The sequence below is a fragment of the Palaemon carinicauda genome, chromosome 13 (assembly GCF_036898095.1).
Source record: "Palaemon carinicauda isolate YSFRI2023 chromosome 13, ASM3689809v2, whole genome shotgun sequence".
Classification (NCBI taxonomy): Eukaryota; Metazoa; Arthropoda; class Malacostraca; order Decapoda; family Palaemonidae; genus Palaemon; species Palaemon carinicauda.
Genome location: NC_090737.1, coordinates 100740695 through 100763194, shown reverse-complemented (window position 1 = coordinate 100763194; position 22500 = coordinate 100740695). Strand labels below are relative to the sequence as shown.

The 22500-nt window shown below is 35.5% G+C and overlaps 2 protein-coding genes across 2 annotated transcripts in view; one reads left to right on the top strand and one right to left on the bottom strand.

Moving 5' to 3' along the window:
• The window catches only part of LOC137651731 (kynurenine/alpha-aminoadipate aminotransferase, mitochondrial-like), a 15567-nt gene extending 3970 nt beyond the window's left edge, over positions 1 to 11597 (bottom strand). Inside the window, exons 1-4 of the mRNA XM_068384952.1 lie at positions 11243 to 11597; positions 10694 to 10761; positions 5406 to 5571; positions 4742 to 4931 (exon numbers count right to left, since the gene is read on the bottom strand). Coding sequence (XP_068241053.1) covers positions 4742 to 4931; positions 5406 to 5571; positions 10694 to 10761; positions 11243 to 11316 — 498 coding nt within the window. The 5' untranslated portion in view covers positions 11317 to 11597. The remainder of the gene's footprint in view (positions 1 to 4741; positions 4932 to 5405; positions 5572 to 10693; positions 10762 to 11242) is intronic.
• Positions 11598 to 18600: 7003 nt separating this feature from the next.
• Positions 18601 to 19316, top strand: LOC137651730 (uncharacterized). Its single transcript, XM_068384951.1, has 2 exons — positions 18601 to 18996; positions 19257 to 19316. The coding sequence occupies exons 1-2, from the start codon at positions 18601 to 18603 to the stop codon at positions 19314 to 19316; spliced, it is 456 nt and encodes a 151-aa protein (XP_068241052.1).
• Positions 19317 to 22500: the final 3184 nt, after the last annotated feature.

Genomic DNA, 22500 nt, shown 5'->3' with positions numbered 1-22500 from the left:
TATGATGGACAAACTCTATTGTAATGCTCTTGGATGATCGTTTTGCCTCCTTGCAATTTAATGCGCAAGTTTAATTATTTTTTCGATGTTTCATATATAAGCTGAAGACCCCTCCGGGTTAAACCAGCTTTCAGATATTATTATTATTATTATTATTATTATTATTATTATCATTATTATTTATAATCAATGTTTATTCATCACATAGGCCTGTATGTCTGCACAATTTAATACACAAATTAAAATAAATATAAATATACACTTAATTATATATAGGCATGAGCACCTTGACGAAATAGAGACCTAGGTAAGTAGCCTTTGTTAATATAGCCAATATGGGGGCTTTTAATTTTTGTTTAGAAAATCTGAGATGCCCCTTTTGTTGTTTAAAAATTGAGATGCCCCCTCCCCACACACACTACACACTGAACTGACGATGATACTTGTGAAGTCACCCATGCGATCGGATATAGCATGTTTACACAGGAATAATGATACTTTTAGGGCCTAGCCGAGACTGACCTGATATGAAATGATCAGAACAGATACGTGCGTAGGGTAGTGAGGATTCACGTAGATCAGCCCGTGATATTCTGGTCAACCACAAGTCACGCCTTTGCTTGGATAATTCTTCTGTATTTTTGTCCTGATTCTGAATAACTGCCGGTATGCGGTAGAAACTCTTGTCATCTCTTTGTCCTCGATTCCCACAGCCAACAATAGCGCAAAAACTGGGCATTGTGTGAATGTGAATGTGATGAGATGGCTAACTATTCAACAATTCAACCACAGCTATTCACTAAACGCGTCTTTGTTTGTCCTCCAAGATGGCGGACCGGAAGTTTGATGACGTATGATGAAAGGACTCTATAGTGGGGAAACCACTTTTTTGTTTTGAACAATCGTACTGCCGCCTGCTCATTTTTCTCAGAAAACTTTCGGAAGGCAGAGTCGAAAACTGAAGTTCTGAATTAACGAATGACAGTAGAAAAGAAGGCACAGTCTGGTAAGGGCGAGGAGCTTTTTACTTTCCTCGAATTATATTGGGGGTATAAATGAACTCGTGCCCTTTCATCATCGTGTTGGTTTGGACGACATGAAACAATGAGGACATAAGTGAACCATAATCCGGGGACAACTCCTGTCTGGAAATCATCAACCGACTTCAATCAATCGCCTAATATTATCATGCGAGGCTTTCTTCGCAATATTCCCTGGAATGGATGTGCTTGAGGTATGCCACCCTGAATGTGAGATGCGGTATTTATCTGGTGATTTAAGATGCATTTACTTAAGTAACAATTTTGCTTAAGGTTTCCATTTTGCTCTCGACCCACCAAAAGTAAAATCCTTAGCTATTCTTTTTTTTTTTTTTAAATATCATAAAAGGTAAATTGCCATATTTAATTTGGTTTAAAGTCCAGAAATCAGTCCGGTTTTTTTTTATATATTAAAGGTTTGAAAATTTAAACTTTATTTTGGGCTGAAGAATCACGGTAACAATTTAGATTGGCATATATTTCTTACCTACCATAGATATATTGCCCTTTGTTTATTAATATATTGCGGTGTTAGTTTCGTTTTGTAAAGGCTTTTTTTCACTTCCCTACTTGGCATTTTGACATCGGTCTGGCTTTATATACTGAGTATAATTTTTTTACGGGTTTCCTACCGATATTTTACTGACATTTCGATGAAATTTACAAATCATTTATTTACGGTTTTCCGAATAGCTAAGGGTGGGGCTAATCGCCAGTGGATTCGGGAGGCTCTGCATCACCTCTTCAGTGATTGTGTCATTATCACTGGGGTGTTGTCACTACCAACATTTTCATTCTTCTTCTTTGTCTGCCTCTTTTCCCACTTCTATGTGGTGTCGATGTTTCTGGCCAGCTTTCTCCATCAACCTCTGTCCCACACTTCATCACCGGTTAATCTCATTGATCGAAGGTCCTCTTTGATACAGTTCACCCACCTTCGCTTTGGTCTCGCTCTCCTTCTCGTTCCCTGAACCTCCATTTCCATCATTCTCCTCCCAATATACTGTTCATCTCTTCTCATAACATGAACATACCACCTCAGTCTACTTTCTTGGATCTTATCTGATAGTTCCCTAACTCCTGTGGTACCCCTAATTATCTCATTCCGTATCTTATCTCTTCTTGTCACCCCACACATCCATCTCAACATTCTCATCTCTGCCACATCCAGTTTCTTCTCTTTATAATAATGAAATATAAAAGCCATGTATTGCTGTAAATTTTGATTGGTTAAGCTAATAAATTAAGTATTGTGAAATTTCTTTTTATTTCTACATTAAAGGTAACATGCTCAAAAGTTTAGCCTTGTATGCTGAAACTAAGTAAGATTTACTGAAACTGTGGTACAATAGTTCCTCGTGACATTTTCATCTTGTAACATCTACATTATTGTTAACGATCTAAAACTCTAAAAGATCACATTGAGATAATAGGGGGACATTTCTCAACATCCGATTGGTGAGGGGTTTAATTTTCTCTTCAAAGGAAGATGTTGGCTATATAATAATAATAATAGTAGTTATAGTTTTAGAAATAATTTTATTCGGTAAATTAGTTTCTAGTACTATTTGCTCGCTTTGATTACTGATAATAATAATAATAATAATAATAATAATAATAATAATAATAATAATAATAATAAATATGAAAATAATAAAAATGATAAAAATGATAAAAATTATAAAAATGATAAAAATGATAATAATTTTTATTGTTTAGGTAATAGACCCTCTTTCAGGCATATTTGGTTGAATACAATGGTTGCCTCAGTGGCATTAATCCTATATTCTATCTTTTCGATAGCTCTGATCTTTTTTAGGGGATTACTGCGTTCCGCCATTAATTGATCAAAAAGTCCTTCTTCATAGTTGGGAGTCAAATTCAGGGTACGTCTCGGTTGAGTAATTAATATTAAGTTCACAACTTGGGTAAAGAAAAAAAAAGTTTACAGCGATGCATTTCAAAAGAATCGCCTCTCTTCTTCAGGCTCGAGTGGAATGGATGAAACTAAATGGTAATACTGGCTCCTAGGGAGAGGCGGCGAATTTACATTGGCCGCCTCCAGCGTGGTGGGCAGAGCAAGTAGTGACGTGAGCAGGGCGGCTAATTCTCATTGGCTAGCATCAAGAGCGCCAATGAAAATTCGCCGCCTCTTCCCACGAGCCAGTATTACCATATAAGTATTACCATATAAAATGACGTTATCAGTATCATTTCATACATTCCACTCTATTCCATTTTCATGGATGTGTTAAGTGAAGAAATCAGAAAGGAAGAGTTGTGGGAATTGCTATAGTGATTACTGCTGAAAATGAGGAAGACTTACAAAGAAGAGTTGTTAAGTGGTAAGAGACTTTGGAGAGGGATGGCCTGAGAATAAATGTGTATAAAATGGAAGCTATGGTGAGCAGTAAGGAAGGTAGGGACAGGATAGCCATGCATGATAGTAGAACTATTTAGATACTAGGGATCTACTATAAGTCCGGAGGGAGGATATGACGCTGAGGTTAAGGAATAAGATAAGTTCAGCATGGGAGAAGTGGTATCTGATAAGAAAATGCTAATTAAAAAGTCAAGATCTATAACACAGCAATAAGACCAGTGTTAATGTATGGGTCATAAACGGGGACTCTTACGAAAAGAGGAAACAAAGCTTGAGAGAGTAGAGATGAAAATGCAGAGTTGGATTATGAAGGGGATTTTGACGTAAGAAAAATCTATTTTTGGGTGAGATAGCCATGTCGTCCTGATGGAAGTTCCCTTCGGCTGCTTCCTACTGTATAATATTTCTGCGAGTGATATTACAAGAAAATTACCATCAGGTATCATGGGGTTCCAACCCCCAAAACGACTATCCATATATAATCCGTGTATAATCAGGGACGTATCCTAAGATAATCATAGATATCTGCACCCCCAATAATCTCTACCCAGACTAATCCACTAAAGGGAAGGATAAGTGAGGAGCCGTTGCATATCCTCTCGCCTTATGGTGCCCCCATACGTCTCTGGCACCTCATTCCTTTGTCATAGCTTCAAGCTACTGATGATTGAAAGATTGAAAAATTATGAAATAATGGCAGCTGTACTAAAGATCACAGAGGTGATAAGGGTGTCACGACTGATATGGTGTAAGCACATGTAGAGGATGGATGGTGGGATGGAGTGATGAGGGCTTGGGAGGAACATATTAGAGGGTGGGGAAGATCGAGAGGGAGGCAGCAAATTAGATGACGAGATAAGGTGAAGGATGATATGGAGAGAAAAGGTTTGGTGGAAGATGTGCCTTTGACAGAAGGCACTGGAGAGGGTACATCAGGCAACCAACCCCTTAATGTAGGAATAACTGTAAGAAAGAAGACTTCTTGGAAATTAAAGCGTAATTTGAACAATTTTAATGCTGATAGAAAAAAAGTAGCGTCATTCACTTCCCTATTTGCCATAAACATCTTATTTCCTGTAATAATGATAATGATAATAATGATCGGTATCATACCGAAGTCACTGAAAATGAATGATTTGTTTAAAAGAACGTGATACTTGAAACAGCGCATAGTGAGGAAAGTGATGGATTCCTAAGGAGGCTGGAAGCGACCCGGAACCTAACACTATAAACCACTGGTCTCTGTAGACTGTGAATAATAATAATAATAATAATAATAATAATAATAATAATAATAATAATAATAATAAAAGATTACCGCGTTGAAAATGCCGGGGTACGTGGGTTCAGGGGTGATGACGAAGTCTTCGGGATTAACCAGCATCTCAAAGACGAGACCAATGCCCATCTGAGATCCCGCCAGGACGACTATGTCTTTGTTTTCCCACTGCGGGGGTTCATGCAGTTTCTTTGTTAGGATCTTAAGCTGCTCTAGCAGAGGCTCAAATCTGTGGAGAGAGAGAGAGAGAGAGAGAGAGAGAGAGAGAGAGAGAGAGAGAGAGAGAGAGAGAGAGAGAGAGAGAGAGATAATCTTTTCTTTTAACTGAAATGTAAATTTATATTTCTTATCAGGATTTTATATTCAAGTATTACTTAAACAAATGTATGTATGAACTTCTTTTAGTTATTTTTATTAACAAATTGGTTACAAAAAATCTTGAAAGGGATTTTCAATTAAAATCCACTACTTATCGTGCAATTTGGTAGTTAGACTCAGTAGGCGAAGCAGTATAACAAGAAGACACAACGAACAAAATAGTAACAATAAAGACATCTCTTGGCTACTAACTTGCGGGTATCTTTAGATATTATTCATGAATGCTTTTAAATAAATAATCTTTATCCTTCCTAAGTTACAAGCAAATAGTAATTGATTATGAATTTCTTTCCTGAAGAAGCAAATATTAAAAGAAACCTCTTACCCCTTTGCAGACCCGTATTGTAGGCATTTTTTCATCATAAACTCATCGACGGTGATGTCTTGTCCATTTCTCATCGTAAGGGTCATCTCTTTGAAAGGAAACAAGGTCGCATTTGGAGACCCCACTGATAACATAATTGCGTCCGGTATCTCTTTAGCTATTTGGCCTTTAGATTAGAAATAACAAATGATAAAATTAAATAAGAAATAAAGCAAATACTACTACTACTACTACTACTACTACTTATTGATAATTATAACAATTACAAACATCATCATCATCATCATAAACACCATTATCATCTCCTCCTACGCCTAGCGACGCAAAGGGCCTCGGTCAGATTTCGCCAGTCGTCTCTATCTTGAGATTTTAAATCAATACTTCTCCATTCATGATCTACCTCACGTTTCATAATAATCTGCCATTTAGGGCAGGATCTTCGAACTCTTCTAGTGCCTTGTGGAGCCCAGTTAAACGTTTAGTGAACTAATCTCTCTCACGGAGTGAGGAGAGCATGCCCAAACCATCTCCATATGTAATGATTAGAATAGTTAATATTACATGTTTAAAACAAATGATGTAATATGTCATGTTGGTTGGAAGAACTAACCCTGGGATTTGCTGTAGTCATTCAAAATTGTAAACAGGACGTATAATGCAAACCTCGGCAAATTGACATTCTTTCTTAACGTCAACACATTGTCTCCTCGTGTGAAAGTTTGTGACGTCACCGGATGCAGGTGTCTTCCGATTCCGTCACGTGGCTAAATTAAAGCAAGCATACGATATCTGTGATATCGATAATTTATTCAGTTCATATCTAAACTTCACCAGAATTGGTCATCTGGACCAACACAGCTTCCTCCAGTGATGGAGATGTTTAACTCTGTTGTTTTATAGAATAAAACTTAAAAACTATTAAGATGTATTTAGTTAATCCATTTAAATACATCTGAAAACAACTCATACTCAAATGTGTGCTTAAGACAGTAGCACACCAATAAATGGTGGCAGCGGTGGGATATTTATCGCCGTGAACATCCTTGTTTGGCGTAGGTGACGGCACAGCAGGCAGCTACAAAGGAATGAGTTGCATAGCCCTGACAATACCCCCTATTTAATCCAGTTCAAAGCTGTTTGAGTGGCCACCTCATTCGCTAAGGGAGTAATTTGTCGGGAGGATGTTTGTATGAAAAGCTGATTAGTACGCTAGTAATATGTAATTAAAGAAATTCTCTACATTTGCATTGTTAAAAATACATTTAAAACAACATTTAAAAAATAAATAAAATAAAAAAGGATATAAATCATTTTTTTCTCTCGGCATCTAATAAAAATATATAAGCCAGAATGTTAAAAAAGAAAAGAGAAAAAAAAAAAAAAAAAAAAAATATAATAAAATATATAACAGAATCTATGGGCATCTAATAAAATATATCAGCCCTATATATAAATATATATATATATGTACGAAACCGTGGTACGTGTACGTACCAGGAATTCGTGTTTGTGCACTAAAAATTGAGTATCTTGTTTCTGACAAAGGTAACAATTATTCTTTATCAAGTTACCGAATCATATGTAAGTCAGAATTTGTTTTGTTTTTTGGTACCATGTGATCATTTGCTAGCAATGTACCATATATATGATCTTGGTTTTATCATGCATTTTTCTTTTTGCTTTGGTAATATCTTTTTTGTATGCATTATTGTTATTATTTTTTATTGTGCCTATTTGGACATTCGTCCTCAGTTGATTATGGCTAAAGTTAAACAAAGAATAATACGTATGTCCAGTCACACCTAATAACCATGTTTCGGCTTGTTGTTAAATTTTTGTAAAAAAAAATTGAGATAGCTGGCCGAGCTAATGTAATGATTAGAATAGTTAATATTACATGTTTAAAACAAATGACGTAATATGTCATGTTGGTTGGAAGAACTAACCCTGGGATTTGCTGTAGTCATTCAAAATTGTAAACAGGACGTATAATGCAAACCTCGGAAAATTGACATTCTTTCTTAACGTCAACACATTGTCTCCTCGTGTGAAAGTTTGTGACGTCACCGGATGCAGGTGTCTTCCGATTCCGTCACGTGGCTAAATTAAAGCAAGCATACGATATCTGTGATATCGATAATTTATTCAGTTCATATCTAAACTTCACCAGAATTGGTCATCTGGACCAACACAGCTTCCTCCAGTGATGGAGATGTTTAACTCTGTTGTTTTATAGAATAAAACTTAAAAACTATTAAGATGTATTTAGTTAATCCATTTAAATACATCTGAAAACAACTCATACTCAAATGTGTGCTTAAGACAGTAGCACACCAATACATATACCCCTCACCATGATCTCATCCACATAAGGCATTCGGGTAATATCTCTTATAGTTTCCTTCTTAGTCATGTCCTGCCATTCAACTCCCTATATTCTTCTGAGGGCTTTGTTCTCAAATCTACAAAATCTGTTGGATACTGTTTCATTGTCATAACACGACTCATGTCCAAACATTAACACCAATCTCACTAAATTGATATATAGTCTGATTTTTATATATAATTACGGGCGATTTGATTTCCCAGTTTAACTTAACCTAGTCATTGTCTGATCTGCTTTTTTCAATCTTTCATTAAACTCTACGTCTAAAGATCCTGTATTAGAGGTCATAGTTCCTAAATATTTAAATGACTCTACTTCAATATTTTCTCCTTCCAATGATATTTCATCTTACATTACATATTCCGCTCTCCATTTATCTTGAGCACAACATTGTGATATTCCATGCATTCTGGTAAGCAAGCATTGCAAATCCTGTGATGCTCTGCTAATAAGAAAACATCCTCAGCATAATCTAGGTCAGCTAATTTCACATTACCAATCCAGTCAAATCCTTCTCCACCATCCTCAAATGTGCTTTGCATCACAAAATCTATGAGGAGGATAAACAGCAAATCTGACAACACATTCCCTTGGAGTACTCCGCTGTTCAATGAAAATTCATTTGATAGGATCCTACTAATATTAACTTTGCACTTGCAATGATCGTGAACAGAGTTAATCAAATTTACATATTTAAGAAGAACTCCATAATAACGCAGGACTTACCATATTCTACACATTGCTGTACATTTTAAAATGAGAATTTGGTCAGCATAACTTCTACTTTTTCTAAATCCAGCTTGTTCGTCTCTTAGTTTTTCACCAATCTCTCTCTTTAGTGTCTTTAGAATAGGCATAATATATATATTTTCATGACAACTGACGTAAGTGTAATGCCTCTTTATTTATTGCAATCAGTCAGATCTCATTTATTGTCATTTTACCAACACTCCTACGAAATAGAAAAAATTAAATACAACAATTTTCTTTTTAAATATCTTTATAAATAATGAAAAAAAAAAAACATTTTATTCATTAGCATTTGACTGATCATAATACATATAAATTTTGGTTTGGATCATGAACTTTACTATCATCATAACATTCAATTGTTCAATTTTAGTATCATTACATAATTCACCAATAGGCGCACTTACCGTTTTGTACCAATAAGATGAAAGTAGACTGAGGTGGTCTGGTCATGTCATGAAAAGAGATGAACAGTATATTGGGAGGAGAGTGATGGAAATGGAGGTACAGGGAACGAGAAGGAGAGGGAGACTAAAGCAAAGGTGGGTGGACTGTATCAAAGATGACCTTCGATCAAAGGGATTAACCGGTGATGAAGTGTGGGACAGAGGTAGATGGAGAACGCTGGCCAGAAACATCGACCCCACAGAGAAGTGGGAAAATATGCAGACAAGGAAGAAGAAGATGATGATGTATATTTGAGTCTAGAATCATCCCACGTTCTTATGCTTTATCTTTTTTCATACCTTTCAAGGCTTTCGTTACTTCTACTGTTTCTTTCGGCACCGGCCCAGGGGTTTCATTATTTCCATTAGCAAACATTTATTTTATCCCTATCGTACAACGTTGTATAGAAATCCTTTGCATTTTTTATCACTTCAACTCTTTTGCTGATATATTCATTTTAATTCGTTAAAACAAATATATGCTGGCACCCTATTCAAAGTCTTCTTTTCATTAACTTGCTGCTTCTTCCTTTCTTTAGTATTTCCTCAATTTTAGTCTGATTGAGTTTACAAATATCTTTTTAATTTTTTTCTATTGTTTTGAATGGTTCTGCTAATTCTATTCTATCTCACTTGTATTTTACCCTATTTCCAATCTTTCTTTCATTAGATGTTTGGGGTTTTCTAATAGTTTTCCTTGATTTTATTTAGAAATGTTTATTCCGCCTATTTCTTGTGTAGATTCCAATACAAAATGTGTTAAATTACTATTCATTTCGTCTTGCTTTTTATTTTTCATTTCATGTTTGTGGTAGACTCATCAAGTAGGCCTATCAGTATTTTATACGTCATTGTGTACAGAGTAATTAGTCACATAAAAATCTAACAAAAAAAAGGATTTTGTTGTTCTTGAAATCTGTTGTCAAATGACAGGAATCTTTTCAAACTTTAGTCCCCATCCTACCCCAAAAAAAAAACGCTCCTACGCCCCTATAGCTTAGATGATAATAATAATAATAATAATGATAATAATAATAATAATAATAATACTGGTAGTAGTAGTAGTAGTAGTAGTAGTAGTAGTAGTAGTAGTAGTAGTAGTAGTATTAGTAGTAGTAGCGATGATGATGAAGATGATGATAATTAACGAACCAGACTTTGGAAAAAATTAATTTTCCAGCGGGAGAAATCCGTTTTTATTTCTTTTATTTCAATAGACTTATGGCAACGTATTTTTCCTCTGCAAGGCATCGTACCATCACGCAATACATGAATTGTGGAGAATACAATGATATAGTGCTATACATTCTACCTCGAGGAGCTATGGTAAGCAGCTCTTCTATGAGAAGGACACTCCAAAATGAAACCATTGTTCTCTAGTCTTGGGTAGTGTCATAGCCTCTGTACCATGGTCTTCCACTGTCTTGGGTTAGAGTTCTCTTGCTTGAGGATACACTCGGGTACACTATTTTATCTTATTTCTCTTCCTCTTGTTTTGTTAAAGTTTATATAGTTTATATGAGATATTTATTTTAATGTTGTTACTCTGCTTCAAATATTTTATTTTTCCTTGTTTCCTTTCCTCACTGGGCTATTTTCACTGTTGGAGCCCTGGGCTTATAGCGTCCTTCTTTTCCAACTAGGGTTGTACCTTAGCAAGTAATAATAATAATAATTATAATAATACTGCATGATAGCATACTTACCAAAGGTGGCAACGAATGAAGGCTGTCGTAGCTGCATGACATCTGAGAGAAGATGAGAATGGTTCATCCTGGAAGGAAGAGCCAGGGATAATTTTCCCTTTTTTGTTGTGAGAGACAAAGTAGAGCTTTATTATGTTAACCAAACTTGTCGAGACTCGGTAATAAGGTTTAATCTACAGTTTGCCTTGAGTGAATTGCATGTAAAATCTAGTACTAAAGTCCCGTTCCAGTATTTGTTAGCCGCCATCTGCATCATTAGTTATATTTTACTTCTGTTTCCGTTTGTCTATACTTAATGAACCGCTGAATTCCAATAGTGTTCAGTTTATTTTGTAAATAATAATAATAATAATAATAATAATAATAATAATAATAATAATAATAAGGTTAAACTTGAAGACAGGATTGGGTCGCAGCGATTTTTTTTTTTTTTTTTTTTTTTTTTTTTTTTTTAACAGGAACACCACCAGCAAAATGTCAGATAGTATCTTAATCACTAAACTAATGTTCATGTTAAGACCAATTAACCAAACTTGATCGGGTCCGTACTTAGGTGGTGACCTTAAATGAGTGACAGATAGTAACGAGTTCGCTCCATAGCTGATCGGTTCTCCATTCATCATCTACTTCACGCTTCGTAGTCCTCAGCCATGTAGGTCTGGGTCTTCCAATTCATCTAGTGCTTTGATACAATGAGAGAGGAATGATTCACCAAATGCTATCTTATTGGAGGGAATAAGGAATCTGAAAAAGGATATTGAACAAGTCAAGCAAGTATAACAGGTTATGCAGTTAACTGCAAAGTTGAATGAAGCATTCAAAATGATCCACCACCACCTAAGATTTCTCGAGTCTATAGACGCAAAAGACCGTCAGAAAAAACTTATTCTCACTGGCATTTCGGAGAATGATAGTACTGACTATGGTAATAATGACACAGAGAAGATAAAAACATTGCAGGCAGTTAATTCTAATAGTCAGGCCTTCTCCATTATGAGGCTCAATACTACACAGTATTCTAGAAGTTTTATTCCAGCTGTTACCAAGTTGTGGAATGATCTTCCTAATCGGGTAGTTGAATCAGTAGAACTTCAAAAGTTCAAAGTTGGAGCAAATGTTTTTATGTTGAACAGGCTGACATGAGTCTTTTTATAGTTTATATATATATGACATATCTGTTTGACGCTGTTACTGTTTTAAGAATGATTTATTGTTAATTTGTTCTCATCATTTATTTATTTCCTTATTTCCTTTCTTCACTAGGCTATTTTTCCCTATTGGAGCCTTGGGCTTATAGCATCTTGCTTTTCCAACTAGGATTGTAGCTTGGCTAGTAATAATAATAATAATAAATCTGGTTACCGTGAGGACTACATGAATGATTGGAGTCCCAAGAGGCTAGGACAAGACAGTGCAAGCAGAAAGCGACCAATTCTTCTAGTGGTGGAGAGTCAAGAAAGAAGAAATGCTATCCTGGATAAAGCAAAAAAAAAAAAAAAAAAAAAAAAAAAAAAACTGAAAGGCTGGACCTCCTTTTTCTAGCATCTATATAAAAAGGGACACTCATCACGCTGTAAGAAAGGAACCTGGTAGACTTCGGAGACGGGAAAAGGAAGAGAGAGAGAGAGAGAGAGAGAGAGAGAGAGAGAGAGAGAGAGAGAGAGAGAGAGAGAGAGAGAGAGAGAGAGAGAGAGAACTAGGGCACCAACATCATGTAGGATGTTAAGGAACGTGTGCTTTTACGGGTCGGAGTAATCATTGATAAATTTGTAACAAATTTTTTGTAGGTAATGCACAAGCAGATTTAAGTTTTAAAAGTATTAGTTTGTGTTCACGGAATGTTTGTGGTATTAAAGATAAATTGCAGGATGAGAGAATTTTGTCATTTATTCTTGATTATCATACTATTTGGTTATTGTAAATAAGATCTGTTCCCACATTTGGTGTTCCGGGTTATAGGCTACTGTGTACCTCAACACTTCCAGGTCTAACGACAGAAGAGGAGGAATAGCATTGTTAGTGAAATCATCCCTTGTGGAATATGTATATAAGGTTGATATGTGTACAGAGGGTCAAATTTGGTTAAGATTGAAATGTTACCCTGAGTAGGTGTTTGGGGGTGTATATATACCTCCCGAGGACTCGTATTTTGAACCAGCTTTGTTCGGCTCATTGAAGGCTTATGTTTGTAGTTCTTCTGAGGTTCTAGTTCTTGGGGATTTTAATGGCCGTGTTTCGAGACCTAATTCAATGAACCCTGGAGATGTACCTTATACATATGTGGGGATAAAAGGTTTTGTTCTAAATAACAATGGTAAACAACTGCTTAACTTATGCAGGAGCAACGACTTGGTAATAGGTAATCATCTTTCTGTGAATAATAAGCAAGTTGGAGGTAACTTGTCCTATAGGCATGGATTTAATTGGGTCTCATAAATAGACTTCTATGTTTATTGAGCGGTAAAATGATAAGGAATCTACAAAGTGTTGAGATGAACCATGATGTACAGGGATCTGATCTTGTACCTTTAATTGTTGTTTTGGAATTTAGTACTTTAAGGGAAATATCAACAAGTTTATTGTTAAAGAGAGCTTCTAATTTGGGAGTTTCTTATGTTAATTAAAAAATGAATGAGATAATAGGAAGGGGTAGATCACACCAGTCAGTAAATTTTGAGAATTCTAAAGCCATTATGAACACTTATAGTCCTCCGGAAATTGACGGTGGCCAAATTGGAGATGTTTCAAAATTACTAACCGATTACTCTAACTTAATAAATAATGTTGCAAGATCCCTGTATAATACATCTCAAAATAATCAGTATGAATTGGACCAAAGGCACCCTCGGTGGAAACGCTTGATGACCGGAAGGTGATGCCATAGATTGGAAGGGGAATGTTTCAGATAAAAGTGATGAAGGCCCAGAGGAAGCCCAGTTTGAAGCTTACTTTGAGGAATTATTGAATCCAAATGTCATCCAGGGTGAGGAAAACTGACGTTAGTGGTGCACCCTGTATTCCGATTCTGGACGATCCCTTTACAATTAGAGAATGAGTGTGTGTGGTGGTGAATATGAAGAAAAATAGTTTTATTGGGATATGTCCTGGGTTATTTGCAGCTTTACCTGTTTCATGGAAACTGTTCTTTCTTATAATTTTCAATTACATATTCCTGTTTACATGTTATCCTTTGTATTGGTGTAGTAATAAACTGACAACCTTGTTCAAAAAAGGAAATATATTCGATTGTAGCAATTATCGGGGAATTAGTATTATGAATACACTTGCCATAATATATCATGTGCTGCTAATGAATAGATTATCACTATAAGTGCCAGGCAGGGACGCAAAAGGGAAGGAGATGTGTTGAGCAAATAATGGCTTTGTGTTTATTAATTGATTTTGTCCAATACAAGGAAAAGAAGTTGTATGTGTTTTTTGTGGACTACAGGAATGCATATGATAAAGTGCCTCGAAAAAAGATGCTAGAGCACTTGAAGTCGATAGGGTGCGGTAAACTCTTGCTTTTGGCAATCCAGGGTATGTACAAATGTACAAAAAAATCTTAGTCTGCTACTGTGGAATCGTCAGTTGGAGTGCGACAAGGGACACCAACGAGTTGTCTCTTATTTGTGATTTATATAGATAAATGATAAAGAATGCCAAAAAAAGAATAGGAATTGATGTTTTTTTGGGAGGATTACATGCCTTGCTTCTGATGGACGACACGGTTATAATCGCAACATCTCTCTAAATGTGTATGGAAAAGTCTGAAGTATTATTGGACTATTGTAAAGAGTATGGCATGGGGGTTAACTCATCCAAGAATAAATATTTTGTTGTTAATGGAGATAAAAATGATAGTCATTCCTGTCTGGTAACTTAGAAGTTGAATATTGCTTTCAGTATTTGTGTCTTGGGGGTTGGTTTTTAGACGATGCAAAAATGAAATCTGTACTGGATGTACACAATAAGTCATCTTCGTTGGTTAACAAGTTTGTCATATTTTGTGCTGTAAACACAACCATGCCATTTTGCTTTAAGATGAAAATATTTCATGAAGCCGTGATGCCATCCCTATTATACAGTTCTGAAAGTTGGTTGACGTTGAGAATTGTTACATATTGCGCAGCCAACAAATCGTGTCGACACGAGAATAGTTACAGATGGCTTCAAACTGTTGGAACCTAGATTTATGTCTACTTTAGGCTCCAGAGCCTTTAAATATGCAGCCCCGAGACTATATAATAAGCTCCCACGAAACATTCGAATGATTGAAGACATTAAGGCTTTCAAGAGGAAACTGAAGACTTTCTTATTTCACGAGTGTTTTGACAGTGACGATTTAACAGTAAATAAACAATACGCTATATGAAACGTTAAATACTCTGAACGAACAAGGTAAAACGACAGTGGAGGTCCTGTAGAGAGCGGGGTTCCCCTGCTGTATGGGACCGGAAAAGCAGCCATCAAACTAAGTAAAGCAAGTAAGTAAGTTGAATGTTGGAGGCATAGAAAAAACACAGTAAACCAGTAAGAATACTAGTTTACTTGGCGTTAGAAGCAATATATCGGTACCTCTGTGCTTAGTGGAGGCAGGTCTAAACACTGTAGCCTACAATATGAACTTGTGAAAAAGAAAAATTTCTTAACATCTAAATTAGATAATGTAGATTTGGAGGAACCATTTCATTTTGTATTCAATATGTGGAGGAGTAACAGTACACCAGGTTACCGGTTTTTAGTGAGTTGTGTAAGGGAAGAGAATAGCGGAGAGTCATTAGAAAATATTCGGTCATTAATAAGAGACAAACCTTTAAATGTAACGAAGTAGTATGTTACTTATAGGTCAAAACTTAACAGGGTACTATTACATCACAGAGTGTATAAAGGAGAAATGTATATTTTTTATTACAAGAGGCCATATTTAACAAGGATACGACTGATGTCACATAGTTTGAAAATTGAATTAGGAAGGTGGAGTAGGACACAACACAAATTACCAAACAATTCTTCTTTATCAAGGGGTTAACTATTGCACTGTAATTATTCAGTGGCTACTTTCCTCTTGGTAAGGTTAGGAGAGACTCTTTAGCTATGGTAAGCAGCACTTCTAGGAGAAGGACACTCCAAAATCAAACCACTGTCTTGGGTTAGAGATCTCTTGCTTGAGGGTACACTCGGGCACACTATTCTATCTAATTTCAGTTCCTCTTATTTTGTTAAAGATTTTATAGTCTATATATGATATATTTATTCTAATGTTGTTACTGTTCTTAAAATACTTAATTTTTCCTTGTTTCTTTTCCTCACTGGGCTATTTTCCCTGTTAGAGCACCTTGGCTTATAGCATCCCAATTAGGGTTGTAGCTTAGCAAATAATAATAATAATAATAATAATAATAATAATAATAATAATACATTGTCCACTTAGTGCACACATTCGTGCGAAATATCCTAACCTTGATTACTCGGACATTTTAAACTTGTTGAATGAAGGAAACCCAATAGATCTTTGTAATTATGTATAGGAAATCCTGGATTGCGATAAGAACTAATTATAATAAATAGATTTGGAGTGGTATTACTATGTTATTAATCTGAATTTGTTTGCTAGTTTATATATTTTTGTGGGCATAATATTTTCGCTAAAGCATATCTGTCTTGTAGAAGATTATTGTATACAATTTATATAGTAAATGATGTATATTTACCTTTGTAAGTTTTTGTAATATAAGACAATAAAGAAATAAATGGGAGCCAAGTTGAAAGTTAGGTGAACTATTCTCTCTTGGGAGAGGTGCGAAGAGAATACCCAAACCATCTTCATCTAACCCCAACCCCAAAGCTTTCTCATACCATAATATAATGATTAGAAACTAAAAACATACTTTGTAAGCGATAATAAGTCAGAATAAAATCAGAAGAAAATAGAGAAGCAAGAACAAGATCAACACATTTAAACGGACGAACGGGACATTTTCAAAGAACAACAAGTTTTAAGATATACAAACGAACCAGTAAGCAAAGATAATTATAGAGATCACCATGAAGGACATACTTGTATGATATCGAGGAACCCGGAGATACAGTAAGAACCACAGCTTAACGCACTGTTGTTGAATGAACTGAATTTAAGGGATAACCCAAGTGCTTATTTTCTGTTGTTATATCCAATTTCATTAATCACAGAGCCATTCGTTCTCACGAACGTAGAGAGAGAGAGAGAGAGAGAGAGAGAGAGAGAGAGAGAGAGAGAGAGAGAGAGAGAGAGAGAAAGATTCCCTGATAGGGACAATAACTCAAAGATATTATCTTAATATTAATACAATTCTTTTTTTAACATCTTTACAACAAAGTATATTTTGTATGTTGAAGAACTGCATAGTGTAATAGATGAGACCCCAGAGAGAGATATGAAAATTGTGATTGGTGACTCCAATGCTAAAGTTGGAAGGAATAATAAAGAGACAGAGGATGTGATTGGTGTCGAGGGTCTTGGCAAAGTTGCAAAGGACAATGGAGCTCATTGTATAAGTTTTTGTTTAATAAGCAATCTTGTTATTGGAGGTACTGTTTTCCTCCCACAAATATACATTGACTTCGCCATGTGGCAGTTACAACAATCAAATAAATCATGTGCCATTGATAAAGAGAGAAGAAGGAATCTGAGAAATGGAAAAAGCTATATAGGTGTAGGTAGCAAGTCACTCCGGCCCCTCGTTATTCCGGCCCTAGTCACTCCGGCCCCTAGTATGTATGTCCTATAGTCTCTCTCTCTCTCTCTCTCTCTCTCTCTCTCTCTCTCTCTCTCTCTCTCTCTCTCTCTCTCTCTCTCTCCCTTGGTGGACAGAAGGGTGTTGCCTTAATTATAACTTTTCGGATTATTTACGAAGTGTAAATACTTTTCAGCACAATATGAATATGGCCCAATAAGAAAAGGAGAGGTCTGGTAAAAGGTGGGTCAAGTCACAACAACCTGACATTCTCTCTCTCTCTCTCTCTCTCTCCTCTCTCTCTCTCTCTCTCTCTCTCTCTCCTCTCTCTCTCTCTCTCTCTCTCTCTCATTTCCTCCGTAATAATAAAAATTAATAATGATAATAACGATTATGATAGGAGAGGTAGAAATTTACTACTACTACTACTACTACTACTACTAGTAGTAGTACTAGTAGTAGTAGTAGAAATTTACTACTACTACTAGTACTACTACTACTACAAAACATACTAGCTATTTGAGTTTACGTAATAGATAATAGTCGTTAACGCTGTCTCCTTCCTCGGAGTTGAGGTACTGAGCTTTCGAAACACAAGACGACTTTTCTTGTTTCGAACACAAGACGACTTTTCTTGTTGGTAAAACCCTGCATACCATCCATTCTAACCATGGCTTTCCTTTCCGTGTGTTGCCTGTTCTGAGGAAGTCCGTCAACGCCAGCACGCTTTTAAGTGTGATGAGTGTGACCAATGGCAACACCAGAAGTGTAACACTGACATTAGTCAGGATGAATACCGTCGCATCATACGTGGGGAACCTGGTCAACGAACCATGATTTTGTACTGTACAAAGCGCTCATTGTCAGAAGCCACGGGTACGTCAGTATACCAAGTACTATCTTCAATTTTTTACATATTAGTGGTATAGTGAGAAATCTCCTCTCCGTCCTTTTTTTCTAAATATCTTTTTTTGTTATCATATTTGCATTATTTTCATATCTTCTACAGTGATGAATGAGGAAGACATGACGTTTGATTCTCGCCATGATGTCCCTATGGCTGAGAGTATGCAACTTCAACCTGCTTCTTACGATGGTACCCTGGAGAATTATCAAGAAGAGGCTTTATCTGTCCTGACATTAGCACACGACCGCCAATTCCAGATCAATATGAAGAGGACGTAATAGCTGATGACTCTATTACAGAAGTTCCTAGTGTCGGTGAAGGAAGATTCAGGCGTTAGGATTGGCGGTTCCATACTTGAATCATCGTCCCACTCAAGATACCTAAAACAGTTAATGGCTCTTCCCTTTCTCCCACATGAACATATTACATCAACATTTGATCTCCTTGAATCACGCCTTCCTACTGGCCCAATTAAAGACCTAACAACGTACATGAGAGAAACATGGATAAGTTGGTTTTGGTCACCAAGTGAGTGGACAGTGTTTGGCCAAAGTATTCGCACGAATAATGATGTAGAAGGTTATCACAGACGTTTGAATGGTAGTGCAGGCTTTTCCCATATTCCTTTTTATGTGTTGGTTCCCTTACTTTTCAAAGAAACTAAGAATGTACAGGTTCAAGTGTGTGTGGTCAAGGACGGCAAACTTGCTCGTTGTTAGAGACGAAAATACCGATCTCTACAGGGACGAATATTTTCACTATGGAACAAATATGAACAACATGACCTTACCACTGACCAATTATTAAAAGCATGTTCCAGGCTAAGCGGACCCAATGTTTAGGTTGTATACAGAAATATTTTAGTATCGGTATGCTGCCTTTTGTTTTTTACACTTGCAATTTATAATTAAATCTGCCAAAAATATACGTTTCTATGCAGATTAACACGGGAGACAACAGTAGTAGTACTAGAGATAGTTTACCTATGTACAGGCTCTAGAATTATCTAATACTTAGAAAGTGGATGTAAAATCAGCTCTCAAAAGGTACCAAACTTAGAAGAACTACAAGATATACTTGAAAATCCTATAAATACATATAAAATTTATCAGTGTAAAATTTTTGCATATTGTCAATAATTCCTACTGGAAAATTGAATACCAAGTCTAGCCACTAGACAAATGATATCATACCAAAGATATTGCTTCCCAAATAATGATATAAAATAGTAGCTCATATTATATGGTGGGGGGGGGGAATTAATTTTCTGTAGCAGAAAACATGACAATGGGTGATCTTTGCTTCTTTGGAAAATCTGCATAACGATATTTTACATTCTTTCTGGTTTTTCATATTGACCACGAATAATTGTATTATACCTCAACTACTTGTACGCACGCGCGCGCGCACTCACACATACACACACACAGTCTAACATATGTGTAATACTGTACTCACCAAGTTATCAAAATCAGACTTCCAAAAAAAAATATCTAAGAGAATTGCTACATATCGTGCAGCCAACAAATCGTGTCGACACGAGAATATTTGCAGATGGCTTTGAATTATTGGAGCTAAGATATATATGTTTAATATAAGTTCTAGCTAGACTTTTCAATTATGTGACCCCAAGATTAAACAAGTTCTCACTGGACATACGAAAGACTGAAGATCATATCAAGGCCTTCAAGAATAAATTAAAGACTTTCTTGTCAATTTTATACTTTTAAAAGTTTGTAATAGCATGAACAATTTAATAATATACATATATGTAAGAAATTGAAAAATATATAAAGGAAATAAATAAGGTGGAAAAAGATAATTTGGTCGTTTTTCAACAGCAGCCCATAAACCAGAGGAACCCTTTCACTTTATGCATTTATACCGGGAAATATCTGTTGTCTCATTGGCTGGTTGTATATGACGTCAGACACTCGTATTTATGAATGAATGTTGCGGATAAGGCCTAGGGGTGAAAAACCTATACGTATATATATTAATTAGGGCTTATAATAATAATTTACAAAAAAATATTTTTATAACAGTTATTATTTTTGTAATAAAATAAATAATAAATCTTACTAATGGTTGTACGTTAAATAAGTCATATTCGAAGGAATAATTGACTGTCCTTCTGGCTACGATGTTAAATGTGTGTTCGTTTGTGTGTGAAGCCGTAGTACAGAAGGCAATAACCAATCACAGCTGAGGAAAATATAGCCAATCAGAGGATTGGAATGTACTACGGAGAGTTAAGAGAGCTTATGAGTTGCTGTTTGAGAAACCTGTCCAAATTTCCGTAAATTTACATCAAAGCGCTTAAACCCAGTTGGGGGGGGGGGACTGAGTAAATATATTTAAGCATAATATAATTAAATTGAACCGATCAATTACCAAATCATAATCTTAATTAGGACATACGCCATTGTATGGATTAAATACTTATTTCAGATACATTATAGCTTAAAATTGCAACTTTTATTAAATAAACTAGAAAACGGTAATTACGTAAGCAAATACATCTAAATATCATTGCCGTACGTATAAAAAAGGGAATAGGATGAAAAAAAAAACTCATTAGCTAGAGCGTTTGCGCAAAATGGCTCCCGTGTAGTTGACCTTTTTCGTCAACAGCAGCCCATAACTTAAAGGAACCTTTTTGTCTTATGAATTTTCAGCGCGAAATATCTGTCGTCTTATTGGCTGATACGTTCTCTGCTGTGATTGGTGGTTGTATGTGACGTCAGGCAATAGTATTTTATGAATGAATTCGACTCTGTAGGAGTGAAATATCTATACATATTGCAGATAAATTAGGTCTTATAAATAATATTTCTTTCATCAAACAAACTTATGATAGAATTAATTTAATGCTGAAATAGATAATGAATCTTGTTTAAATGCCTAAGCTGAATAAATAGGTCTTATTTTGAAGGAATAATTAACTAAGTTCTGGCTACGATGTTAAACTTGTGCGTGTGAATTTGTAAACAGAGGTAAAAACCAATCACAGCTAAGAAGAAACAGCCAACCAAAGGGCTGGAATATCCCGCCAGAAAGGAGTTCCTGTGACTTATGAGTTGCTGTTCGAGATACCAGTTACTTATTTATTACATTAAAAGTTCAAATACTTTAACACTATTTAATCGCTCGCCAACTGCAGCCATAATCCCGAGGAACCCTCTCGCCTTATGTTTTTTTAGTGGTAAATGTCTGTTGTCTCGTTGGCTGATTCGTCCTCTGTTGAGATTGAGGTTGTAAGTGACGTCATGTAATCGTGTTTTTATGAATGAATGTTAGGTGTAAGGCCTAAGCGGGCGAACCTATACTTATTTCAGATGAATCGGGCCTTAAGAAATTAAACTTTGCAAAAATAATCTTTAGAAATTTATTAATTCTTAATAAAATAAATAATGGATCTTATCAAAGGCTGCAAATTAAATAAATATGTCATATTTGAAAGAATGATTGACAGTTTCTGGCTACGATGTCTAGTTATGGAAAGGGAGAGCTGAAAATTTTTAGTTTTATAGGGAGTTAGATATATTTCATCAAAATAGATTGATACAGTCCCTTATAAAATGTTTATATAACAAAATCTATCAAAAGGATACATTTTAATTACTATCCAGTGTTTTAACTATGAAAATACTTTTTAGTGACGTAATAAATAGTAGGATGCATTTTAAACATTGTTTAAATAACTGAATAATCTTGTTTTCTGGTTTGAGTGAAGTGCTGAAAAACACTAATATTGAACATTCAGTAGATACTATTGTTATAAAGAGCTTAGATAGTGGATAAACTACGTGACTTAAGTTCGTACGTTTACATTTAGAGTATAATGTAATTATTTAAAAGAATAGTCTGTTTTGGATACGATCTTAGATGTGTGTGTGTGTGTGTGTGTGATGCTTTAATATACAAATTATGCAAACATTAAACAGATGATGAAACCCGTGGATTAATCTTATGATCTGGAAATTACCCACAGCTAGTGTAGTGATATTTTAATTAGATTAGTATAATTTGATAAATGAATATAACTAGGGTTGTAGCTTAGCCAGTAATAATAATAATAATAATAATAAAACCTGAGATTTGAACAACAGGGAAGGAATGTGCAAAAAAATGGGTAAAACACAAGAATAAAATTGTTGCTGCTAAGATGGATTTAAGGAATT